The 27,443-nt window shown below is 45.3% G+C and overlaps 2 protein-coding genes across 8 annotated transcripts in view; both read left to right on the top strand.

The window, feature by feature from the left end:
* The window catches only part of LOC132875716 (uncharacterized), a 149,961-nt gene that overhangs the window by 80,999 nt on the left and 41,519 nt on the right, over window positions 1-27,443 (top strand). The window lies entirely within an intron of this gene.
* Window positions 1,828-26,006, top strand: LOC132875396 (verrucotoxin subunit beta-like). The gene is made up of 4 exons (XM_060912169.1): window positions 1,828-1,881; window positions 23,686-23,814; window positions 24,347-25,958; window positions 25,994-26,006. Exons 2-4 carry the CDS (start codon window positions 23,715-23,717, stop codon window positions 26,004-26,006), a joined length of 1,725 nt encoding a protein of 574 aa, XP_060768152.1. The 5' UTR covers window positions 1,828-1,881; window positions 23,686-23,714.

Genomic DNA, 27,443 nt, shown 5'->3' with positions numbered 1-27,443 from the left:
AATATTACATTACTCATTTATTTTCTCATATTATTCCAGTATTCTATAATAAGTAGACACAAATTCTTAATTATAAACATATTCTAATTTCTTCAATTCTAAAGAATGCAATTAAAGTGGCAGGATATAAATCCAAAACAAGTGTTTATTTAAGTTTTGAAAAAGATGAAGAAAAGCATAATCATCAAACATGTGCAGCTTAATTATGTGGTTTTTTTTTATATGGAATTGCACCATTTTAACAACAAATAATTCTAAATAAATTCTGCAGTTTTTTTCCCCAAGAATTCCTCCAGAAAGCCATGCCTTAAGAGGAAATTTAAAGTATTACAAGCATGCCGATGAACACAAAAGGCTTTAGTTATTTAGCTATATACACACACAAGGTTACACAAGGTTTTGTAGTCAGTGCAACTTGGCTTAACAAGTTGGAAAAAAAGGTAAGGTGCTGCTGGCTCCAATGAACACATACTGTACAATATATAAAAACTGAAAATATGCTTAATTTACACCAAGTCAGAGAGAACTTGAGGCTACTGAAATATTCCAAGCATGGCAATGTTAAACTGCCATTGGTAAAACAAAAACATGGCAATGTTAAACTGCCATTGGTAACACACACACACACACACACACACACAAAAAAAAACAACTTTTGCCTAGTAAATTCAAATATCAGATATCACTGTACCGTCTGCTGTGCTACTTCCAGGGTGGAAGAGAACGCAAGGGTAGCAAAAAAGAGCATTGACTACATCACAGCCAGCTAGCCAAGTTTTCCGGTGGTACCAGTTCTTGTTAAAACCTCTTGAGTAGGTCTTCTCCCCCTTCGTAGACACTTGCTTGATGTTTAAATTCGGTCTAGGAGGTCCTTGCTGTTTGATTGCCGTTTTCTCCTCATTGGTACGACGACTAAAGGGAACTTCTTTCAGACACGCTATCGTATTGTTGCACTCAACACTCGCCGCCATCTTCATAGAATGTTCACACATTTCCCGCGCAAGTTGCGTTTTCCAGCCCAAAATTATGTTCAAAACCCGCCAAAATGCACTAAAAACCAATCTGGCAACACTTGCGCGGCGCAACAGGCGTATGACGTAAGCACGCTGCTTGTGTGAGCACATAAAACCTAATAGAAAATGCATTGGGAGCAGGATTTTCGAAAAAAAAAAACGTACGTACCATTAGTGTCAATGGGAGATTTTGGGGCAAATCTGAACCTGACAGAAATCACCCCAAAAGGGCGTGGCTACACCAGGCGCGACCTTAGCCTGATTGGACAATGACATTACTGTTGGTAGTAGGATTAGATAAAAAAAAATCTCCCTCCCTGTTTGGGAGTGCGTCACCCAAATCGCCCCTATTAACGAGCCGCCAGTGCTATGCAGTGAGCCCCTGAGGCTCTTGGCTTCTTCATCTCTTTTTCTCTTTTCTTTTCTTTGCTCCTGACTTGTGCATGTTGGCAAACGGGCTCGCACGCTTATTGTCGAAGTGTTATGATGGAATACTACCGTGTTATTTGGCGCCTTAATCAAAGACCAAACCATTTCTGCATTAGGGGTGGTAGGTGGGTTCTTGAATCTATTTTCGAAGTCAATAAAGGCAAAAGAACCAGAAATCATTCATTGAATGCAAATATAGCACATTTTTCTCCCCCAAATCAACACATTTTGAAATGAAACAGAATGATTAATGGCATCTTCATGAGGGACCAGTTCAGGGCCCCCCCTCATGCCTGGGCCCGGGACAAAATACCCGGTTGTCCCCCCCGTCGACGGCCCTGTCTGGCAGTGAGAGGGTTAAAAAAATAGTGACGTGGTTGAGACTGAAAACAAAAGCGACAAATTCCTGTATTCTCGCACAGTTTGGACAAAAATCGCTGTAAGTGTGATTTTTTTTTTCTGCTTAAAAACACAAACATACATACATATATACACATAGTGGGCCGATGGACTGCTAATCCATTGTGCTCTGCATGTGTGGGTTTGAATCCCACACTTGTCGCAGGTGGGTCCTGAAGAGGCTGTGCATGACTCTGCATGTTTGAAGAACACATAATAGAACACTTGAATAAATCTGTCTTCAAATTTGATGTATATATTTTCCCAAAACAACCTGGAGACAAATTTATTTCTGTTATTTTCTAACTTGACTATCAGGAAAAAATGACACCATGTGAGTAGCAACCAAATGAACATGTCCAACCCTGACCGTGTTGAGGAAGTTCAGAGATTACTTCCCCCCGCTCTCATGGAAGGCGGTCACATTCTCTGCTCTGCTCTCCTCTCCTTTTTTTCCTGCTTGTGCTCTTTGTTTCGTCTCGTCTGCCTATACTTTTTTTTTTGAGAGAGAGAGACTCTCTCCGCATTTAATTTCTAAACTAAAAAAGCATGGATTTGATAAACTGGTCTCCTAACGAAATTGAGACAGTTTCTGGGTTTGGGGGAACCCATCTGTCCTGCCGGAACGTCTGTGGAGGACATTGAAGATATCTACCTATTCGGAACCATGATTACAGGACTTTTGCGGATTGGATTAGGCATTGCCCTGGTATATTGAGGAAATCAGACAATGGTGACAGCTGTTCAAAGCCCCACAAAGCTGTCTGATATGATTGGAGTAGTGGGCAAAGCTGTTGGCACTCGGACTGTGGACATTCAGAACTTTAACCACAAAATGGTTGTTGTCTCGGAGCAGCTTTCAGCTTTGCAAGGAATACGTATTTCGGAGACCAAATGGAATTGAATTGAACAGAATGGACAAAATGGACAGATATGGACGAGTGGTGTGGACGTGTAAAGACTGTGTCTGTTCGAAAGACCAATCTCTATCTTATCAACATTCGGCTCCCTGAACAGCACCGGCCTTGATCAAGGCCATTTCTGGGGCGGCATTTCCCCCAGAAGGTCACTGCTGGGAGACACTCTCGCATTCCTTCCCCAATTTTCCGCGGTCGCCGTTTTTCACCCCCAGTGTGACAAGCGGGTGCGTGACCAGCGCCGCTTGCATGGCTGCAGGAGTGGACGGCTGCTTGCTTGCGCTGGGTTACCTCTACCTCCTCCCTTCCCCCCCCACCCCTGATTGCCCCCTCCTTCCCCCCCTCAAGTCCCATGTTTTAAAGTGTACTTGTGTTATTGTGTGCTTGTGCAGAGGTTTTTAAATGCTCCCACACTACTCCTGATAGGAGCATAGTGGGGGGTGTTCTTTTTTCCTCATCTTTCCTCATGTTACTACTGTGTTTCTTTTTCTTTTATCCCTGTCTTCCTGTCCTGTTCCCCCTCTGTAAGGACAGGTTGATGGTCAATTTCAATCGTAACAGTGATAATAAAGGGTTTATTCATTATCTCTAGCCGCTTTATCCTTGTTCTACAGGGTCATAGGCAAGCTGGAGCCTATCCCAGCTGACTATGGGCGAAAGGCGGGGTACACCCTGGACAAGTCTCCAGGTCATCACAGGGCTGGCACATAGACACAGACAACCATTCACACTCACATTCACACCTACGGTCAATTTAGAGTCACCAGTTAACCTAACCTGCATGTCTTTGGACTGTGGGGGAAACCGGAGCACCCGGAGGAAACCCATGCGGACACGGGGAGAATATGCAAACTCTGCACAGAAAGGCCCTCGTCGGCCACGGGGCTCGAACCCAGACCTTCTTGCTGTGAGGCAACAGCGCTAACCACTACACCACTGTGCCGCCCTCAGCAGTCATAATAAGGAACTATTTCCCTCTGCCTTAAAGGAACAGTCCACCGTACTTCCATAATGAAATATGCTCTTATCTGAATTGAGACGAGCTGCTCCGTACCTCTCCGAGCTTTGCACGACCTCCCAGTCAGTCAGACGCGCTGTCACTCCTATTAGCAATGTAGCTAGGCTCAGCATGGCCAATGGTATTTTTTGGGGCTGTAGTTAGATGCGACCAAACTCTTCCGCGTTTTTCCTGTTTACATAGGTTTATATGACCAGTGACATGAAACAAGTTCAGTTACACAAATTGAAACTTAGCGATTTTCTATGCTATGGAAAGTCCGCACTATAATGACAGGCATACTAACAACTTCTGCACGCTTCGACAGCATATGCGCTGTCGAAGCACGCAGAAGTTGTTAGTATGCCTGTCATTATAGTGCGGACTTTCCATAGCATAGAAAATCGCTAAGTTTCAATTTGTGTAACTGAACTTGTTTCATGTCACTGGTCATATAAACCTATGTAAACAGGAAAAACGCGGAAGAGTTTGGTCGCATCTAACTACAGCCCCAAAAAATACCATTGGCCATGCTGAGCCTAGCTACATTGCTAACAGGAGTAAACAGGAGTGACAGCGCGTCTGACTGACTGGGAGGTCGCGCAAAGCTCGGAGAGGTACGGAGCAGCTCGTCTCAATTCAGATAAGAGCATATTTCATTATGGAAGTATGGTGGACTGTTCCTTTCACAACCTGTTCAACAATCCTGTATATTGGCTGTTTCCAATGGTGGCCAACAATGCACTATAAATACAGGAACGAAGAAAAAAAACAAAAACAGATGCCTCAAACTTGCAACACACACACACACACACACACACACACACATGGTTTTCTGGTTTTATCCTCCAAGATACAAGTATCTTGATCTTGGTGGGTGCTAGTAGCAAGGCCAGAAATTGAACAGCGCATGGGCCTGGGTAAAACAGGGTGGAGACACATTTGAAAAGAAAATATCAGCAGTTAGGTGGCACGGTGGTGTAGTGGTTAGCACTGTCACTTCACAGCAAGAAAGTCCTGGGTTTGAGCCCAGCGGCCGGCAAGGGCCTTCTGTGTGGAGTTTGTATGTTCTCCCCGTGTCTGTGTGGGTTTCCTCCGGGTGCTCCGGTTTCCCCCACAGTCCAAAGACATGCAGGTTAGGATAAATGGTGGCTCTAAATTGACCGTAGGTGTGAGTGTGAATGGTTGTTTGTCTCTGTGTTGGCCCTGCGATACCCTGGTGACTTGTCCATGGGTGTACCCCGCCTCTCGACCATAGTCAGCTGGGATAGGCTCCAGCTTGCTTGCGACCCTGTAGAATAGGATAAGTGGCTACAGATAATGGATGGATGGATGTCAGCAGTTAAATGATTCAAGTGGTTTGTTCATTTTCCAGTTCCTCAAAAATGTCAGTTTCACACAAACACACAGATATTCCCCAATCTATAGGCTTATAAAATAGTTCATGAAAACTTTTTATGGTGTCAAAAGGAAATAGTTAATGATCTGAAGAGATGGGGCTCTCTCCAAGTCTCTATGCAAGACAGAATCTAAACCATTGAAATGAATCTCTTGCCTTTTGATATTTTCTGTTGTTACTGTAAGCTGACATGAGGCCTTGTGGTTCCAAAGCTCAATTTTTACCACTGCTTTCCAAATTAGACTATTGCAGCTATGAAGACACTATGATTCACAAGTTCTATTTCGTTTCTCCTGACCGCCAGAGGCGGTGCTTTCAGCACATGGATATCCATCACACAAACGTGCAGGTCGAGTAATAGTAACAACAAAGTCACGTGTGACCTGGGTGACGTCACCCCGTGACCCCGGCACAAAAGACCGGTGAACCCAGGAAGTGACCTCTTGCATCTTCTCGTGTTTTGCAGGTTGCGAGTTGGATTGGAATTTGGATTTTGGACAAAGCGCTGTGTTAGTTTCGTTACCCGTGGGGTTGGGGCTGTGCTTACGCATCCTCCAAGAAACTACGTTAAGTCCATCAATTCCTTTTTTCTCTTGTCATTGTATTCGTATTGTTTTGTTACTCCGTTAGCTGAGTGCTCTCACTCGGTGGAGTTAGCTGACTAGCCCTCCGAGGTGGTGTCCTCGCCGCTGGAGGCTGGCTTGTTTTCGTTCAGGTAAGTGGTTTTCATTTCATTTGAATTAAAGCGGTGTTTCTCGCCGCTGTTTTGTTATCAGTTCTGTGGCGCACGGCGCCTATTTTTGTGTAGCCTTGCCTCCGGCCTGTTCACGGGCTGGCTGTCTTGTGTGTTTAGCGGTGTATGATCTCTTCTCACGCTAGTGAGTGACTGTTTAGTTGCGGCTGTCTTTTAAACCCGCGGCAGTAGGCTCGCGGCTCGTGTGGTTTTTTAAGTTCCCTTCTGCCAGCCGATGGATTCTCCGTCTGACATCCCCCGGGCCTCAGGGGGACAGGACATGGTGCCGGCTGCAGCAGCGGGGCCCAGCAAGCGCCGTGGGGATCCCCCACGCATCTCCACTTCCAAGGCGAAAAAGAAGCGCTCGGGCGATTTGGCTCAGAAGGTGGAGGTGATGTCCGCCGAGCTGGAGGAGATGAAGGCCCTGCTGGCGAATCTCCAGCCTCCGCCACAGGGCAGCAGTGTGCCCGCAGCCACCCCATCTGCCTGGCAGCCCGACCGTTTGCCATCACCACCGCTTCTGCCACCACGCGTTGATGCACGCGGCCTGGATGAGCTGTCGATCCAGGCGTCGGAGAGCTTTGACTGCGGTGGGTCTGACGGTTCCCAGGCCACCAGCCATGGCACCGTGGCAGCGTCGGAAGGCGGACGCTCATCCATCCAGCCAACACTGAGGGCTGCATTGGCCCGTCTGGGGTTGGACACGCCCCCGGTGGCCCAGCATCAGAGCGCTTTTTTCAGAGGCTCCACACAGCCTTCCTCGTTGTCTGTTCTGCCCTTGGCCCCATACATCGAGGAGTTACAGAGGTGTTGGGCGGACCCCAGACGCCTTTCCCACCTCCCTAGTGACTGCAGGGCCCTGGCAGCAATGCAGGACGCCCCCACCTACGGCCTCCAGCAGATGCCCAACATGGAGCCCTCCGTGGCTGCCCTCGTCCTTTCGCCCGACGAGGCTCTGCGGCCTGACGCCCGATGCCCCCGCACTCAATGCTGTGTGACCGACGACCTCATCGTGTGGGGATACGACACGGCGGCACGAATGGGTCATATCGACAATTCCATGTCCCACCTGCTGCTGGCCCTCGCCCAGATGCTGGAGGGGACGAGTGCGGCATCATGGGAGCTGTGCGACGCGGCTCTCCAGGCCTTTGCCTACTCGTCGCGGGAACTGGGCCGGCTGATGTCATATCTCACCCTCGCCCGCCGGCAGATATGGCTGGCGCAGTCCCCTCTGGCCGAGCCCGACCGGCATGTGCTGCGCTCTCTCCCTGTTGTCCCCGGGGAGCTGTTTGGCGAGGCTGCTCAACAAGCCCTGGACCGGAGTGCCCAGGTCGTCCAGGCGCGACAGCAGTTCGCTGGCCTCTGCCAGGTCTACCACCACGGCAATGCTGCCCAGTCCTTCAGGGGGCCCACACCGACTCCGTCTCGGCCACGCACCCGCCAGGAGACCAGACGGGTTGATGACTTTCATCGCCCCACCACCTCCCGGACCCGCGGCGCTGCCCCCTACATCCAGTCCGCTCCTCGTCGCCCCCCTGGTGACCGACGGGGGCGGTCTGGGCGGCGCTGACATCAGCGCGCCGGCGGTCGGCCACTTTTCCAGCGAACAGCTCCAACGCTGGAGAGCGTTGACCCCAGACCCCTGGGTGCTGGTGACCCTCACCGAGGGTTACCGCATCCAGTTCTGCCGCCGACTGCTGCATTTTCATGGGGTCAAACACACCACTGTGAGCCATCCGGGGAAGTCCCTCGTCCTCCGGCAGGAAATCGCCACCCTCCTGGAGAAAGGAGCAATCTCTCCCGTTGACAGGCAGAGACAACAAGGTGGGTTCTACTCCAGGTATTTTCTGGTTCCGAAGAAGGACGGTGGTATCCGCCTGATCCTCGACCTGAGGTCCCTCAACTCCCACTTGAAGACCATGAGATTCCGCATGCTGCGTACAGTGGATGTCTTACACCACATCCAGTCGGACGACTGGTTTGCCACCATCGACCTGAAAGACGCCTACTTCCATGTTCCCATTGCGCCACACCACAGGCAGTTCCTGCGGTTTGCCTTCGAGGGCCAGGCTTTCGAGTTCAATGTTCTGCCCTTTGGGATATCGCTGGCACCCCGTGTGTTCACCAGGTGTGTGGCAGCGGCATTGGCACCACTTCAGGCACGGGGTTTGCGTGTCCTGCCTTACCTGGACGACTGGCTCGTCTGTTCAGGGTCAGCAGCTCAGGCCCACACCGACATCGCGACTGTGATCTCACATGTCGCAGAGCTGGGGCTCAGGGTGAATTACAAGAAAAGCTCGCTGGTGCCCAGCCAGGAGACGATTTCCGTGGGCATGCACCTGGATTCGAGGTCATTGATGGCAACCCCCTCCCAGACCAGGATCCACAACATCCGCCTGCTGCTTGACCGCTTCGGACGGGGCAGGTCACTCGCCCTGAAGACCTTTCAGCGCCTGCTGGGCATGCTTACGGCAGCCTCCTCTCTGGTCCCGCTGGGGCTCCTGGACTTACGTCCGCTTCAGAGGTGGCTCAACGGTCTCCACCTCCACCCGGCGCTGCACGGGCACAGGCTTGTGAAGGTGACGGATACTTTTTGCAGGCTCCTCCGTCCATGTAGGAGGAGGGCTTACCTTCTGCAGGGTGTTCCGCTGGCGGCTATCCCCTCCCGAAGGGAGGTCATCACCACGGATGCTTCCCTGGGAGGTTGGGGTGCAGTCTGGCAATGCCAGACCATCAGAGGCTGCTGGAGTCCAGGGCAGCGACAGCAGCACATCAACGTGCTGGAGCTACGGGCTGTGTTCCTCGGCCTACAGCACTTCCTCCCAGGCCTGGCCGGCAGACACGTTCTGGTGCGGACGGACAACACTACGGTAGTGTACTACATCAACCACCAGGGAGGCACCAAGTCCCTCCAGTGCTTGGAAGTGGCCGGCCAACTTCTGCGGTGGGCCCATCGACATCTCTTGAGCCTGCGTGCCATGTACTTGCCAGGCACTGCCAACAGGGCAGCAGATCTGCTGTCCTGCCAGGACCCCGATCCCGGGGAATGGAGACTCAACCCTGCGGTGGTTCTCGCCATCTGGGAACGTTTTGGCAGGGCAGAGGTGGATCTCTTTGCCTGCCAGGAGTCGACACACTGCCCTCTGTGGTTCAGCCTCCACGGCCCCAGCTCCCTGGGCCAGGACGCGCTGGCGCATGCTTGGCCGAGGCAACTGCTGTATGCCTTCCCCCCCTCTGCCGCTGATCGTGCCAACCCTACACAGGGTTGTGATGGACCACCACGGGCTGCTGCTTGTCGCCCCTCGGTGGCCGGGCCGAGTGTGGTTTCCAAAGTTGCTGCAACTTCTGAACGGTGACCCCTGGTGCCTGCCAGTGAGGATGGACCTGCTATCACAGCTGGGAGGGCAGATCTGGCACCCGGATCCAGCCCGTCTGCAGCTCTGGGTGTGGCCACTGAAGGGACGGACCCCTGCTAGGTCTTTGTGAGCCGGCAGTGGTCAACACCATTGCAAGCTCTCGGGCACCCTCCACCAATGCCCTCTACGCCAACAGATGGAGGCTTTTCTCCAACTGGTGCTTGACTCGGGGGGAGGAGCCTACATGCTGCCCCCTGCCGACCATTCTACTGGTTCTCCAGTCTCTGTTTGACAAGGGTCTTACTCCTTCCACCATCAAGGTCTATGCAGCTGCCATCTCTGCTCAGCATGCCAGAGTTGGGGGAAGGACCGTGGGGTCCCACCCCTTGGTGGCACGTTTCTTGAAGGGTGCTCTCCAGTTGAGACCCCCCCGATGGAGCCGGGTACCCACATGGGATCTTCACTTGGTGCTGCAGGTTCTCTGTGATGCACCATTTGAGCCCCTGCTCACGGCAGACATTTCATGGCTCTTCCTGAAGACTGCTTTTCTTCTGGCCATTACATCGACGAGGCGCGTCGTGGAATTACACGCGCTGTCAGTCAGTGGGGAGTGCCTGCAGTGGCACTCCGGCGACAGTGGGGTCACTCTGTGGCCTAACCCCTCTTTCCTCCCGAAGACCCTCTCTGCTACCTTCGTCAACCAGCCCCTTAGCCTTGCGGCGTTCGAGGAGGGCCATGGTGAGAGGTCGGAACTTTTGTGCCAAGTTCGCGCCCTCAGGGTGTATGTGTCCCGTACGGAGGGCTTCCGTAGGAGTGACGCCCTGTTTCTGTGCCACACAGGGCCGAGGAGGGGTCTGGCGCTCTCTAAACAGAGGCTATCCAAGTGGATAGTCGAGGCCATATTACATGCCTACAGGCACAGTGGCCCCCCGATTCCTCCGGCTGTCAGGGCGCACTCTGCACGGGGCATGGCGGCCTCATGGGCATCACTGAAGGGCGTACCCCTTTCCGACTTATGCAGCGCAGCCTCCTGGGCGTCCAGCTGCACCTTCACCAGGTTTTACCGTCTTAATGTCGTCCCACATAATCCTGTGCCGACGGCCGTCATTCCAGGCCCGTCGCAGCAGCACTGAGTACGGGTAGGCACTCCTCATGACCTGGTTGGTATTAGTCATCCATGTGCTGAAAGCACCGCCTCTGGCGGTCAGGAGAAACGAAATAGAATGAGGGTTATGTATATAACCGCGGTTCTATGAGTTTCGGATGACCGCCAGAGCTTGGCAGTCACTCGGAGTGTACACGAGAAGATTTGCCAAGAGGTCACTTCCTGGGTTCACCGGTCTTTTGTGCTGGGGTCACGGGGTGACGTCACCCAGGTCACACGTGACTTTGTTGTTACTATTACTCGACCTGCACGTTCGTGTGATGGATATCCATGTGCTGAAAGCACCGCCTCTGGCGGTCATCCGAAACTCATAGAACCACGGTTATATACATAACCCTCGTTCTATGCTGGCTAAGAGAGGTGGTACATGTAAAACCACACAGATGAGACGACTAATTGGCAGAGATATTTGTTTGGCATGCTTGTAACCTTGTTTCAGTTAAATCCTTGAAACTTATTGTCACATTGTGGGTGGTGGAACACTGAAGCACTGGGACAGGTGGGTTACTTGCAGGGAAAATTTTATTCATGCTTTTCAGCTTTAAGTGCTGCTTTTCTTACACACACACACACACACACACACATGGCATACAGGGAAGCTCCCTCAATATAAGCCCCCAGCTGTCTGTCACTGCAAGATGCACACACATGCACCATTAATTTGACACAGATGCGATTGTTTTGCCACTCACCTTCCCCAGCCTCATTCTCCATTTACAAACTGGCGCTCAGCCACGCCCCCATTGCCACACTTCTCTTTGCTCATTCATCTGCTCTCTGTTTTTCATAAGGCAATCCTGATCAGTAATTTTCCATCACCCCTTGAAGCTACCCTATCACATCCAGAAAACTCAGCTTCCTGAAATTACATTTTCCAATCATATCCTTACAAGACACTCTTGAAAGTGGATATGTACTCATGGTTGTCTTTCAGGAAACTGAGAAACATCTCTGAACAGCTCTCTCTGAGTCAGTGACTGTCACTCCCCAATCCGTGAGGCAGAGGATTTACATTTCTAGATCACTCATACTTTGTCAGTTCAACTTTGTTCAGTACAGACAAATCAAAAAATTGTCACTCACCCTATACAGGCATAGGACAAAGAAATATCCAGCTTCATTATGGAAATATCATAGTTAACTCTGTTGATGTTTGGGGAAAAAACTGAAAAAATACTATGTGTAACGAGTGTATTTCACAAAAACACTCCATTATGGAATAGTTATCACTTTCAGTTTTGTACTTCCCCTGTGGGCTCATAAAATAATCTCTATTTTCAGTGATTTGATTGATGATACTGTACTGTGGGTGTTTCAAGAATATGATCTGTCAGGTACCTCCTACATCCTCTATCTGTGGCTGAGATCTGCAATGAAAGCATATACAGTGGTGCTTGAAAGTTTGTGAACCCTTTAGAATTTTCTATATTTCTGTTAGGACTGGGACTGTTTTGGCCTCTAGAGGCCGCTGTTATTTCCTTTTCTGGTCATGTTTGTTTTGGCCTCTAGAGGTCACCACTGCGTTCTGTGTTTTGTTTTTGTCTTATTGCCTGTTTCCTGCCCCGCCCTGTCCTTAATTAGTTTGTGTATTTATACCCCTGAGTTCAGTCCTCTTGTCATGGAGTCTTTCTGCTGTTATGTTTAGCTCCAGTTTCCGCTGTACCATGTTCCTTGCCTTTGTCTTTTTGGTTTTGCACTTTGCTTTTCTTTTTGGACTTTTTGGACCTAGTATTTACTGTTTTTTGGATCTTCTGAGCATTGGTATTTTTGCCTTTTCTTTTCTGTTTTTTTGGCTTTTGTTTTGACTTTTGTACTTTTGGATATTTCTTATTTTTCCCTTCATCTTCTGAGCGTTTTGGATTATTTCTTTTTGGACTGTATATATTGTAGGGCTGCTCGATATTGGAAAAAATCAATATCACGATTTTTTCAGTAAATATCGATATCGCGATTTTTAAAACGATATTTATACACCTTTTTTTTTAAAGTCCCGATCATCAACACCCGAGGCACCGGGCCACATTTTTATAGTACAGGCCTCATAGGCTACCTGTCAACCCTTCCCGTTGTACCCTGAAACGCCTTTTACTTAAACTATTTACTGTGCAAGCGCGTACTTTGCATAGGTCCTATAGCCTGCACAAGGCTCACGTTCTCCTCACTCAACATTTCCGATCACAGAGGATGGAGCCAGCGCTGGTATTACCAGTGATTACTGCGTAACGTCCACACTGGCTCGTAGCCAGCCAAGGATAAAATCTCTCTCTCACACACACACACACTACAACGTAAGCTTGTGTGTTGTTAAGACACCAACATTAAACACGCACACACACGGACTGGCCATCGGGAGTAGTGGGAGTTTTCCCGGTGGTTCAGCGTGGGCCGGCGGAGAAAAAAAAAAAAAAACAGTTGCGCGCTGGCCTTTAATATGATAAGCAATGTTAACAGTTTCTTTAAGAAACTGTTAACATTGCTTATCATATTAAAGGCCAGCGCGCAACTGTAATAAGCAATGTTAACTGTTTCTTTAAGAAACTGTTAACATTCCTTATCATATTAAAGGCCAGCGCGCAACTGTTTTGTTTTTTTCTCCGCCGGCCCACACTGAACCACCGGGAAAACTCCCGCTACTCCCGATGGCCAGTCCGTGTGTGAACACGCACAATATAGAGACAAGTCCTTAAGAATTAACATACATGAAAATAGCTCAGCGGCATGTAAACATTCCCTGAAAGTGTAGGTGGCACTGCGGCTAGATGCTACGTGAAATGGCACAAGGCAAACACCATGCTTCGCTCAGTCAACAGACAAAATCCACGAACCCAGTAGTCCTCCTACTACTGTGGGTTAGTGTTCTGTGGCCAAAAACACCCTATGCACAGTCATTCCAAAACATCCCCACTGGTTGCAGGTCATGTCTCAAATATAGATATGCGTTGTGGATTAAGCGATCTATTTTCAAGCATCAGGCTTCTCTTCCTTCATCTTCCAAATGTGGACTCCGCTATCTTTTTGGCATGTCAGCATTGAAATACCATTTGCAGAGATATTTCACTCGCCATTAGGAAAAGTAAAAGCAACACATGATTAGAGCTACATGATTAGCAGGGGGACACCGTATTAAGTGCACGGAATTTTAAAAACAATGTAATTACATCTGAGTCCGTCTACATCGCGCAATAAACCCGTCCTTAGCAGAACCTACTTCAAAGCATGATGCTAGCTGCAGATGCACAAGTCAAAATCAAATGAACCCAAGTAAACATGCCGCGGCGGGCAACATTAATAACCAAATTGCCTTACCTTAAAACGCTGCCTTGACCACAGGATGACTCGCAATTATTCCACTTAAATCCACACGGTTTAACACATCTAACACAGCTAGCAAGCTGGATATGTGCTAATATTGTTGTGCTTGTTTTCTTCCATAGATGCCATTTTTACATTACCCAGTCCCACATCCAAAAATATGACGTAAATATATGTTAATTGTATTATTATAACTATTAGCAAGCAAATCAAACAACATAAGAAATCAATATATCAAATCACCCGACACGTATGAAAACAGAAGAACTGATTTTTTACTGTTGTGGAGATATCGCGGGAGTAGAATGGATGACGTATACAAGGCTACGGTGTGCCTTAGGGGACAGAAGGGTTGTTTTACCTTACAAATGACAAAAAATCGTTTCATATCGATATTATGAATTTTGATATCGTTTGACACCAATATCGATATCGTGATAAAAATACGATATATTGCACAGCTCTAATATATTGTAAATAAACTTTGATACCTTTTCTACTTCCGCCTCACGCCTCTGCATTTGAGTCATCCCCCTGGTGGCCTAGTGGGGGTTTGCTGGATTATCACACCAGCAAACCAGGTTCGAATCCCAGCAAAACCCTAATAGAAAGACTCTGTCATGACTGACTCAGCAGAGGCTGCTTCAACTGTCTACCTGGCCAACCTTCAGGGAATTATGGCAGCTTTGACATGCTTTGGAGCGACCATGGACGCTCATGGACGAACGCTCACCAGCCAACGTGAGGCCCTTGCTCGCCACGAGGTACTGCTTCAGCAAATTGGGAAAACCCTGGCACAGCTGACACCTCTGCCTGCATCTCCTGATCCTGCTCCCGCTCCAGTGCCTCCCGCCACGCTGTCTCCTTCACCTCGAGAACCCAGCCTTCCTGCACCACAGCGGTATGACGGCAAGCACAGTGAGTGCCGGGAGTTCCTTACCCAGTGCCAACTCACCTTTGAGCTCCAGCCTACCACCTACATTACGGCTCGCCGCAAGATTGCCTTTGTGATAACCTTGTTAGCTGGTAAGGCTTGGGCAACGGCCATCTGGCAAAGGCAGGGACCCGAGTGTTCTGACTTCAAGCTATTTACGGAGGAGATGCTTCGGGTCTTCGATCAGGCAGACATTAGTAAAGATGCAGCCAGGAAGCTCATGTCTGTCCGACAGGAGGGAAGCGGTGCAGACTACGCCATCTTGTTCCGGACCCTCGCAGCAGTAAGTGGATGGAACGAGACTGCCCTGGTTTCGACCTTTCACCATGGCTTGTCTGACCTCATCAAAGATGGTCTGGCCTCTATCAGATGCCCAAGTGACCTCGAAACACTGATTTCTCATGCCATTCTTCTGGACAACAGGATTAGAGAGCACCGCCAAGTCCTGAGCCTCCCCGGCCTCCCTGCCTCAACCTGGAGTCCATCCACCTCCTCCAGTGACTGTCCAGAGCCCATGCAGGTTGGCCTCTCCGCATGGGAGGGTTTTGGATTATTTCTTTTTGGACTGTATATATTGTAAATAAACTTTTTTGATACCTTTTCTACTCACGCCTCTGCATTTGCGTCATCGGCCTAGTGGGGGTTTGCTGGATTATCACACCAGCGAACTAGGTTTGAATCCCAGCAGAACCCTAACAATTTCTGCATAAATATGACCTAAAACATCAGATTTTCACACAAGTCCTATAAGTAGATAAAAAGAACCTAGTTAAACAAATGAGACAAAAATATTATACTTGGTCATTTATTTATTGAGGAAAATGATCCAATATTACATATCTGTGAGTGGCAAAAGTATGTGAACCACTAGGATTAGCAGTTAATTTGAAGGTGAAATTAGAGTCAGGTGTTTTCAATCAATGGGATGACAATCGGGTGTGAGTGGGCACCCTGTTTTATTTAAAGAACAGGGATCTATCAAAGTCTGATCTTCACAACACATGTTTGTGGAAGTGCATCATGGCACGAACAAAGGAGATTTCTGAGGACCTCAGAAAAAGTGTTGTTGATGCTCATCAGGCTGGAAAAGGTTACAAAACCATCTCTAAAGAGTTTGGACTCCACTAATCCACAGTCAGACAGATTGTGTACAAATGGAGGAAATTCAAGACCATTGTTACCCTCCCCAGGAGTGGTCGACCAACAAAGATCACTCCAAGATCAAGGCGTGTAATAGTCGGCGGGGTCATAAAGGACCCCAGGGTAACTTCTAAGCAACTGAAGGCCTCTCTCACATTGGCTAATGTTTATGAGTTCACCATCAGGAGAACACTGAACAACAATAGTGTGTATGGCAGAGTTGCAAGGAGAAAGCTACTGCTCTCCAAAAAGAACATTGCTGCTCGTCTGCAGTTTGCTAATGATCACATGGAGAAGCCAGGAGGCTATTGGAAAAATGTTTTGTAGACAGATGAGACCAAAATAGAACTTTTTGGTTTAAATGAGAAACGTTATGTTTGGAGAAAGGAAAACACTGCATTCCAGCATAAGAACCTTATCCCATCTGTGAAACATGGTGGTGGTAGTATCATGGTTAGGGCCTGTTTTGCCAGGACAGCTTGCCATCATTGATGGAACAATGAATTCTGAATTACATCAGTGAATTATAAAGGAAAATGTCAGGACATCTGTCCATGAACTGAATCTCAAGAGAAGGTGGGTCATGCAGCAAGACAATGACCCTAAGCACACAAGTCGTTCTACCAAAGAATGGTTAAAGAAGAATAAAGTTAATGTTTTGGAATGGCCAAGTCAAAGTCCTGACTTTAATCCAATCGAAATGTTGTTGAAGGACCTGAAGCGAGCAGTTCATGTGAGGAAACCCACCAACATCCCAGAGTTGAAGCTGTTCTGTACGGAGGAACGGGCTAAAATTCCTCCAAGCCGGTGTGCAGGACTGATCAACAGTTACCGAAAACGTTTAGTTGCAGTTATTTCTGCACAAGGGGGTCACACCATATACCGAAAGCAAAGGTTCACATACTTTTGCCACTCACAAATATACAATATTGAATCATTTTCCTCAATAAATAAAAGACCAAGTATAATATTTTTGTCTCATTTGTTTAACTGGGTTCTCTTTATCTACTTTTAGGACTTGTGTGAAAATCTGATGATGTTTTAGGTCATATTTATGCAGAAATATAGAAAATTCTAAAGGGTTCACAAACTTTCAAGCACCACTGTAGGGTACCCTGGAGTCAATCGATGCCAAAGCACCCCTTGGAGAAATGGGTCAGACCAATACAGGGTTCTAGAGGGAAGGTGACACACATTTATAATGCTCTGTTTCACCAGAACTCTAAGGAATGTGCAGTAGAAAGGATGTGGGGAAGGATCCTGAACAGAAATGGTCTCAAACCATTTGGGAAAACTGTATAGGAAAATGAAGTAGTGTCTCCAAAAAAATCTTGCACATCAACCCATAAACATCAAATAAATACCCCTTGAAAACATTTAAAATTGAAACTAGTCTCACAGCCTGACTGCACACGCTGCCTAGATCAGGCAATTGGAACAACAGTGCACATGTTTTGGGAGTGTATACCAATCAGACACTTCTGGAAAGATCTTCAGTTTCAGTTTATTTTATAAGGGACCATGTACAATTAAAACATAAATGTTGCCATTTAATGCATCGTACCAGAGTTAGCCTCAGGCTAATTTACATCTGCAGTCCCAGGCAAGACATAAAAGCAACAATACATAAAAACATACAAAATAAATATCCAGACCCCCTACCTCACCCAAATAGCAAATTCCACTCATACAGTAAACAAATCACTCACATGAGTGTCCAAACCCCCTACACCATGAATCAGTGATTACAGTTTTGACTGTTTTTTAGGAAACATTTCAGTTGTGATTTGAAACTCCTGATGGAGAGACAGTTTTTTAAATCCCCTGATAGTGCATTCCACTGTGTAGTGGCTTTAAAAGGAAAAGAAGACTGTCCAAAAGTTGTGCGATAGAAAGGTATGTTACAATCATGGACAGAGGCTATTCTGGAGGATCGTATGGAACTAGCAGGACGATAACAGACAAACTCCAATAGACAAGCTGGGGCCAGACCATGTAGGATCTTATACACTAGACACAAGCTTGAAAAAAGTCTAAAATTTTCAAAACTTAATAAATGATGTTTCTCTAGAATATTGCAATGGTGGTGCTGAAGTGGTTTTTTATCAAGAATTTTTATAGCTTGTTTATATAGTGATTGTAGCAGTCTAATAGTAGATTCATTGGCCTGCCCCCAATAGGTGATACAGTATGAAATATGTGAAAAAATTAGAGCATGCATAAATGTTTTGGCTACATCCATAGGAAGCGACGATCTTAGATGTCTAAAATTTGCCAAATTATATTTAATTGTTTTTGTCATTTTTTAATATGCTTTTTGAAGTTGAGATTAGAGTCCAGTGTAACACCAAGATATTTGAATTCGGTAACTATGTCAATGGATTCATGTCTAATTTTAATGTTGGCAGTTGGAGTCTGCCCCTTAGTTTTACAGAAGAGCATGCCCTTTGTCTTACTGATGTTCAGAGTAAGACAGGACTGCTCAAGCCACTCAGCCACACCTTGCATAGCATTGGTTAATTTCTCCGCTGCTACCAAAGCATTTTTACCATGTACATACAAGACTGTGTCATCTGCATACAGTTGTACATCAACTCCTTTACAGTGTTGTGGAAGGTCATTGATGTATAAACTAAAAAGAAGAGGTCCCAACACAGATCCTTGGGGCACACCCATTGTATTTCTTACATAACTAGAGTATGCTGCACCCTATTTGAAACATATGAGGAAAGCCATATCAATGTTTGTGTTGAAAACTTAAAATAAGAAAGCTTGGAAATGAGAACATTATGATTAACAGTATCAAAGGCTTTACGTAAGTCTAAGAATACAGCACCAACAATTCCACCTTTTTCGAGCTGTGCTCTGATTTTTTCAGTAAAATGTAAAACAGCTGTTTTGGTAGAGTAGTTCTCTCTGAAACCAAATTGCATATTGTTTAGACCAGGGTTGCAGGTATTTAGGTGTGTTGTTAGCTGCTCTAAAACTACCTTCTCTGCAACCTTTGAGAGTACTGGTAGTAAACTTATCGGCCTATAATTATTTGGTTCATAGCAATCTCCAGACTTGAAAATGGGTGTAATTACTGCGTGCTTCCAGCTATCAGGAAAGCGACTTTGTGTTATAGAGAGATTGATTAAATGTGTGATTGGGAGCATTAGAGTGTTCAGATGTTTCTTAATGAGCATGCTATCCATATGAAAAGCATCTTTACTTTTAGAACTTTTTAAGGAACCAATAATCTTTTTAATATGTGCTTCATCAATGACGTTCAAACTAAAGCCCTGGTCATTTTCAGTGCGTAGGCCTACTATAGGCTTAATGTCATTTTTCTTAAAACGATTGCCTAACTCATAGACAGACTCAACAAAAAATGAATTAAACATGTTTGCAATGGAAACATTATCTTTTATTATCTTACCCTGAGATTTGAGCTGTATGTCTTCTGTGTGATGTCCTTCTTGCCCTATGAGGTTATTGATCTCATCTCATCTCATTATCTCTAGCCACTTTATCCTGTTCTACAGGGTTGCAGGCAAGCTGGAGCCTATCCCAGCTGACTACGGGCGAAAGGCGGGGTACACCCTGGACAAGTCGGCAGGTCATCACAGGGCTGACACAGAGACACAGACAACCATTCACACTCACATTCACACCTACGGTCAATTTAGAGTCACCAGTTAACCTAACCTGCATATCTTTGGACTGTGGGGGAAACCGGAGCACCCGGAGGAAACCCACACGGACACAACATGCAAACTCCACACAGAAAGGCCCTCGCCAGCCACGGGGCTCAAACCCGGACCTTCTTGCTGTGAGGCGACAGTGCTAACCACTACACCACTGTGCCACCCCGAGGTTATTGATATTTTTCCAAATTTCTTTACTATTTCCTTTAGCCTCATTTATTACATAAAAATGTGACTTTGCTAATCTCATTTCATTAACCACTTTATTCCTCAAACCTTTATAAATTAAAATATCTGTATCTCTTTTAGATTTAATGGCTTTTTTAAGGCTAGATCTCTATGTTTCATCATTTGCCACAGGGTATCACTAAACCAGGGGAGGGTTACTCTCTTTCTCCGTTTTCTCTTGGACTCCACAGTAAACTTCTCTCTAACACAGTGGTTTTCAAAAGGTGAGGCGCGCCTCCCCTGGGGGGCGCCAAAGAGTCACTGGGGAGGCGCGGAGAAACACTAGCAGAAATACCGCAATCCCTCAAATTTATAGCCTGGCCCCTAATAGTAGCCTGCCTCTTTTAGTAGCCTGGTCTAAAACAATTTTCAGCAAATAAAAACCTATTGTATTTGTTATTGTATTTAAACTTATACTCCTTCATATTATAGTCTGCCCCTATTTGTAGCCTGGTCCAAACGATTTTTGTTAATAGTCGCCGTGACTACTATTGGAGGACTTACGGTATAACGATCACATTCTGTAAGCATCTCCAGTGGGCTAGTTCTTCGTGTGTGTATGAAAAATGCATCGTTTTCTTCTTCCACCACAACAGAAATCAGCAGAGGCGGAGGAGTCCGGAGCTAAAAAACGTAGGAAATATGATCCTGATTATTTAAAATTAGGTTTTAGATGGGCAGGTTCTGAGAGCACACCTCTGCCACAATGTGTGGTGTGCAACGAGATGCTAGCAAATGACAGTATGCGCCCATGCAAACTGCGGCGTCATATGGAAACAAAACACACAAATTTAGTCAACAAGCCACTCGAGTTTTTTGAGAGGAAACTTGATGAATTGCGGTCGCAAAAAGCAGTTATGCGCTCGTTTGGCACCATGAACATCAAGGCAACGGAAGCATCTTATCGTGCAGCTCTCCGAATAGCGAAGGCAGGCAAGCCTCATAGTGATGGAGAGACATTTTTGCTCCCTGCAGCAAGAGAAATGTGTTCAGTGATGCTGGGAGAAGCAGCTGCCGCTAAACTCGACACCATACCCATGTCTGACAACACCATTCAGCGACGAATATCCGACATGGCTTACGATGTCAAAGAGCAAGTCGTAAACTGTGTTCGTCAAAGCCCCATCCACGCCATTCAACTGGACGAGTCCACTGACGTCGCACACTGCGCTCAATTGATGGTTTATGTCCGGTTTATCAATGAGCAAAGGGTGCATGAGGATTTTTTGTTTTGCATTCCCCTCCCTGCCCGCACAACAGCAGATGAAATTTTCAAGGCCTTGAATGAGTTTTACCAGAACGAGGGACTTGAGTGGAGCCGATGTTATGGCATATGCACGGATGGGGCAAGAGCCATGACCGGCCGTCACAGCGGTCTTGTGAAACAAGTGCAGACCGTTGCCCCTGCCGCTGTCTGGAATCACTGCATCATCCATCGCCAGGCATTAGCAGCAAAAACGATGCCTAAAGAATTGTGTGTCGTTCTGGATGAGGCAGTGAAAGTTGTAAACACAATTAAATCGCGTGCCTTAAACGCACGCCTGTTTTCCATCTTGTGCGACGAAATGGGCACTCGCTTCAAGCAGCTGCTCCTGCATTCCGAGGTGAGGTGGCTCTCTCGGGGCAAAGTCCTCACCAGGCTCTGTGAGTTGCAAGATGAAGTCCTCCTCTTTCTCACTGAGATAAACTCTCCTCTCGCTAAACACCTGGCAGATATGAACTGGCTCGCTATGTTGGCCTATCTGGCCGACATTTTCGATAAGATCAACTCCCTCAATACCTCTCTCCAGGGCAAAGAGGGTCATGTCTTCACTGCACACGATCAAGTGACTGGATTCAGGAGGAAGCTGGATGCGTGGTGTGCTCGTGTTGCAAGGGGCTCAATGGAAATGTTCCCAACCTTGGAGGATGTGCTGGAGAAGACAGCGCTGCCGCCTAGCTCTGTCCAACTGGTCATCACCGCACATCTGAACGGGCTGCGTGATCAGTTTGCCGAGTACTTTGGAGAGGAGCCACTGGGAAACCAGTGGATCAGAAATCCTTTTTCTTTCCCAGCCACAGCCCGCGATGCACTGAGCCTTCAAGAGGAGGAGGCTCTTGTCGAGCTGAGCTCAAACTTGTACTTAAAGCAGAGACTGGTGGAAATGCCGATTACGCGTTTCTGGTTGAGTGTCGAGAGTGAGTTTCCCCATGTGTCCGCCAAAGCCACGAGAGTCCTGATCCCCTTCACCTCCACTTACCTATGTGAATGTGGGTTTTCCGCGCTCACCCTGATCAAAAACAAATACCGCTCAAGGCTACAAGTGCAGGATGACTTGCGACTTTTTCTGTCTTCTGCACAACCCCGCATCGAACATCTGTGCGCATCGAAGGCGCGCCCTCATTGCTCGCATTGACAATGTTCTTACACGCATAGGCGAGAAACAGAAATAGGCTATCAACAACACATAAGCTATGCCTAGTTGTTAAAATAATAAGAGGTTTTCAATGTGCACAAGTAGCCTAAATCTCGGAATATGTTCTTTCCGATGACATTATTAAGTTGACGTCTGTTAAATTCAGGTTTTCATGTTTTTTTCCTGTTGTTGACGTGAGTTCAATTTTACATTGGCATCTGTTTAATTCATGTATTAATATATTTTATTATATCACATTATTTTATTATCATATTTTATGAATTAATTTTAGGAATGTTTTTTTTAAATGGATGTAGGCCTACTTTGTTACAAGAAAAACAATTTGATACATTAAACAAAAGAAGAAAAAACATGTATTGGCCTATCAGTTATTATTGAAACACACCTGTGTGGGGAATATTTAGGTTTGGGTTGGGGGGGGGGGTTAGGGGGGCTCGGTTGTCTTGACCTACTCCAAGGGGAAGCTCGCATTCAATGAATTTGAAAACCCCTGCTCTAACAGATTTCAATTTTGCTGTAAACAAGTCACAGCCAAGATCCAAGTCCTCTGTGGACAGAACATTCTCCCAGTCCAGGCTGTTTATCTCACTCTCATATGCAAGTTGTTTAGTTTTAGGTATGTGCGCCATGATTTCTGTGTGATGTGGTGTGTTCTGAAATCTATTTTTAGTTAATTTTCTTGCTACTAATGTTAGATTGTGATCAGACAGCCCAGTGAGGAGATTGTAACTTTTTGTTATCCTCTCTGGTTTATTGGAGAAGACAAGATCCAACATTGTGCTTGAGCTTTTTGTTATCCTTGTTGGTCCTTTAATCAATTGCTGCAGGTTGTATTTATCTGTAATAGCTTTTAGTATTTTTCCTTTTCCCTTTGTCTTCCCAGTTTAGATTAAAATCACCCATGAGAATAATCTCTTTGTTTTGATTACATTGTTTTAACATATTAGCAAGGTCATTATAAAAAGAATCACTTGCTGATGGTGGTCTATAAAATGCAATTAAAATGAATGACATTTGTTGACATAATGCAACTTTTATGGTAACGTGCGCTAATGTATCTGCTGCATCGAACGTAATACGTTCACATTTAATGCCGTCTTTGACATAAATCATAACCCCCCCTCCCCCCAACTCAGTCTTGTCGGAAACACTGATATCTGGGTACAGAGAAAACATTGACAGGGGTTGATTGTTGTAACCATGTCTCAGACAAACATAAATAGTCCAAGTTTGAGTTTGATAGTAAGTGAGTCAATTGGTCAGTCTTACAAACAACACTTCTGGTGTTTAAGTGTCCACCAAAAAGCCTTTTGTATTCTATGTATTTTTTACAATCTCATAATTACTTGACACAAACATACAACCCAATCCCTGCATGTCCCCACATATTAATAATAAATGTACAAACAATTTCTCTCTCTCTTCCTAAGAAAGACACATAAATACATAAATAGACTGGCAGTAATAAGACAAGTGAGAATCACCTGTCTGAACACCTGTGTTTTTTGCATTATCTTGTTCCACACCTGCATTTCTTACAAATGTGTCATTTTTAAGGCTGACTGCTTACAACAGCCCCTTACAACATGACTACTGTGGGAGAAGATACAATAGAAATAGCAGCTCTGGGGAGACCATTTCAACTGGGAATGCTGTATGACTGCAGAAAAGATGCAATTGTACCAGGTATAACAATTTGTAACTCGTGATTCAGCTCTTTTACTGAATACTGGTCTGTTTAATATAATGTCACTGTATGACACCGTATGATCTGTGTAACAGGATATCCAAAAATAACTGTAAGTAACTGATGATTTGAGCACCTGAGCTGTGATTAGCTTTAAAGTTAACAGGCTACTGTTGTAATAGCTAGTAGTAACAAGCGAGCAACACTTCTAACCCTAGATGTTAGTTAACACTTCTAACCCTAGATGTTAGTTAACTATAGTTAACTAACATCTATGGTTAGAAGTGTTGCTCGCTTGTTACTACTAGTATGTAGTATATGTAAAGTATGTAATTAAAATGGAATGTAATTAAAATGGAAAAAGTGAGTGTTTAAGTAACTATAGCTACTTAAACACTAACTTTTTCCATTTTAATTACATACTTTTTTTGTTTTGGATTTTTCTGCCCCAGAAACATATTTGTTTCAATGAACTAAACTATTATTATTATTATTATTATTATTATTATTATTATTTGTCATCACTGGCAGGAATCACGCTTTGGGATCGAGAGCAGCTGCAGAACAATACAGTTGCTCGTCCTCATATTAATACAGAGTTCACAGTTACAACTTCAGACACAATTCAAGAAAAGGCAGAGCACCTAAAAGTTGATGGTGAACTGAAACTGAGTCTTATGGGAGGCCTTGTCTCAGTAAGTGGTGCAGCCCGATATTTCAATGACAATAAAAAGTCATTTATACAAGAGAGGTTGACGCTGCACTACAGAACAAACACCAGGTTTGAGCATCTGACTATGAACCACCTAGCACAAGGAAGAATGGATCACCATTATGTATTTGATCATGATGTCGCAACACACGTGGTTACAGCAGTGCTATACGGAGCAGATGCCTACTTTGTCTTTGATAGAGAGGTGAATTTATCTGAGCACAAAAACAGCATCAAGGGAGAAGTAAATATTGCTGTTGATAAACTGAAGATGCTTTGTTCTGCAGGTTCACAGGTAGCACTAAACCTGAATGACAAAGAGAAAGATGCAGTGAAAAAACTGAATTGTACATTTTATGGTGATTTCATGTTGCCCTCTAATCCAACAACTTTTGAAGAAGCTGTAAAGGTTTACACTGATCTTCCAAATATGCTTGGACAGAATGGAGAACATGCAGTTCCAGTAAAGGTGTGGCTTTATCCTCTGGTCAAGCTGGACTCAAGGGCAGCCAAACTTCAAAAAATGATCACTAGAGATCTTATTCGAGCTATGGAGTCAGTAATAGAGGATTTGAATGTCACAGAGATGAAATGTGGTGACTTGTTGCAAGACATAGTGGCAAAATCATTCAGCACATTTCACAATCAATTTCAAGATTTTCATCATTTTTGCATTGAGTACAAGCGAGATTTCATGACAAAACTAGGGTTCCTCCTGCCAGAAATCCGTGGTGGTCAATCAGATATAAGTGCCATGCATGAACTTCTAGAAGCCCATGAGAAATCTCCTTTTAATAGCAGGGATCTTCAGCAGTGGATTACAGTGAAGGAAAAACAATCCAACCGAGTAAAATTCCTGCTAACGCAGCTCCTTGACCTTGGAGCAGAAGTGAATGATGACACAGACAAATATTTGCTGGACCTGAAGGTGGACAATATAGTTTCTTATGCTTTTACCTGTCTTCAGCACCCAGATTGCCTCATGACCAAACAAGACCTCTACCTGAACCCCTCAAAGATGAAAAGGATCGGTGAAAATCCACTTCATGTAGATTTTCAGGAAAAAATGTCAACCTCTGATGAGTGCAGGTGCATGAAGAATAATTTGAGAACTTTTAAGAACTTGATCACCTCAAATAAGAGCCAATCCACCAAATTTATTGTTCAAAGTGTGCCTCCGATGTCAGAGTATCCAGGTTCCTGCATTCTCGTGTATGAAAATGAATGTAATGAACCGATCTGTTTTGTTCCTCCATCAAAGCCAACATGTCCAAACACCAAAGGTGTCACAGATAACAGCATAACAGTAAAGTTGAGCCCCTCATGTTCTGCTACACTGGAGAGGAAAGTATTGTACAAAACGAAAGAAGAAACAAACTGGAAAACTTGCACTGTCCATCAAGATGATGAAGTTACACTGACAGATCTTCAGCAAGGCACTGCTTATGAAATAAAATGTGGAGCAGTCGGAAAACTTGACTACGCAGTCGAAAGTAATGCAATCACTGTTACAACTGAACACACTGTGGTTGAAAAGGAGAGTGTATTTCGTAAGTATAAGCTGTAATCATAACATGAACCTGAATTTAGCAAAAATTCACTCCTATGTAGATAATTCGACTTTTATCAGATTTCTGATGTTCAATTAGATATTTCTTTTATATATCTTTTTAAACCAATCTTTATATTCTTTCTATCATATTCAAGATTGAAGGCTTTTTCACCTCCAGCAGGTGGTTTAAAAATAATTTTCCTTTTCCCCCCTTTAAACTCGTTTACTCGTGAAACAAAAGAGTCTCTGAGGCCCTATAGTGGCTGGCTGGAGTACAATTCTGAACTAACTATTTTTGTTACTGAATGGCAAAGAACCCAAACTTCCATTTTAAGCCTCATCTCCACACATTATATTCAGGAATATTGTTGTAACCTCAGTTTATTTTGATATGGCCCCACAATTTTTTTTCTTTTTTTACTTATGATGTGTTTTGTAGGAGTTATTTAATGATAAATAAAGGGGTGTGGATGAAGATGTGATTAGCAGTTTAGGACATGATATTCGAAACTCATGAATGCACACATGCTTTTCAACACTCAACCAAAGCTTTTGACAGTTCTGTACAAAAGTCATGTGTTATTCTGCTGTGAAATGCTACCATATGACATACCTTCAGCGGGGAGTTTATAACTTTAATATTAATTAAGTAACCTCAGTGAACACTCAAAGTGACACAGATTTGAATTTAAACAAATCTGAATTTTAAAACTCACTGAATATTTAAGGTGTATGGGTGCAGTGCCAATCTCCGTTTCGATAGCCCTTGGCCTCTTGCCTATACAGCTAGGGTTATAGTCCTCTGATAACCACAAGAGTTTGACTTCCCCACTCAAATCTGTATTGCAGTGTGCCTTGCCAGACAGCAATAGATACCATTTTTATGATGGTCTTTGGCATGACCCGACCATGAGTAGAACTCGCAATCTCCCAATTGAGAGGCAGACACGCTAACCACTAGGCCAGGGTAAAAAGCACACATCTGTATTTATTTATTTTGCATGAACTTCGTTTAAATATTTTTTTTCCAAATTTTATATATATATATATATCTCAAGTTTAACATCTAGGCTACTCCAGAGTAGGCAACTCAATCGAGCCTGGAGCATGTTGTGCCATTTGGAATCTTTTGCCACACCCTTAGGAGTGTGCACCTAGCACTTCAGTACGAACATGATAATAATACTGGGTAGAGCCTCCCTTTGCTCCCCAAACAGGCTCAATTCTTCATGGTGTGGATTCCACAAAATGTTGGAAACATTCCTTTGAGATTCTGGTCCGTGTTGACACGATTGCATCATGCAATTACTGCAGATTTGCAGGTAGACTTTCATGCTGTGACTCTTTTGAATCTCCTGTTCTAC

Source organism: Neoarius graeffei, chromosome 28, assembly GCF_027579695.1.
Source record: "Neoarius graeffei isolate fNeoGra1 chromosome 28, fNeoGra1.pri, whole genome shotgun sequence".
In the NCBI taxonomy this organism is placed as follows: domain Eukaryota; kingdom Metazoa; phylum Chordata; class Actinopteri; order Siluriformes; family Ariidae; genus Neoarius; species Neoarius graeffei.
The sequence above is the reverse complement of the archived record's forward strand: the minus strand, read 5'-3'. Positions and strand labels throughout refer to the sequence as shown.

What these genes read in the sequence shown, in the direction of transcription:
- LOC132875396 (XM_060912169.1), top strand. Translation starts at nt 23,715, where the DNA reads ATGACTACTGTGGGAGAAGATACAATAGAAATAGCAGCTCTGGGGAGA. An exon ending in AAAAGATGCAATTGTACCAG is followed by an intron (nt 23,815 to 24,346) that starts GTATAACAATTT and finishes CATCACTGGCAG; the next exon opens with GAATCACGCTTTGGGATCGA.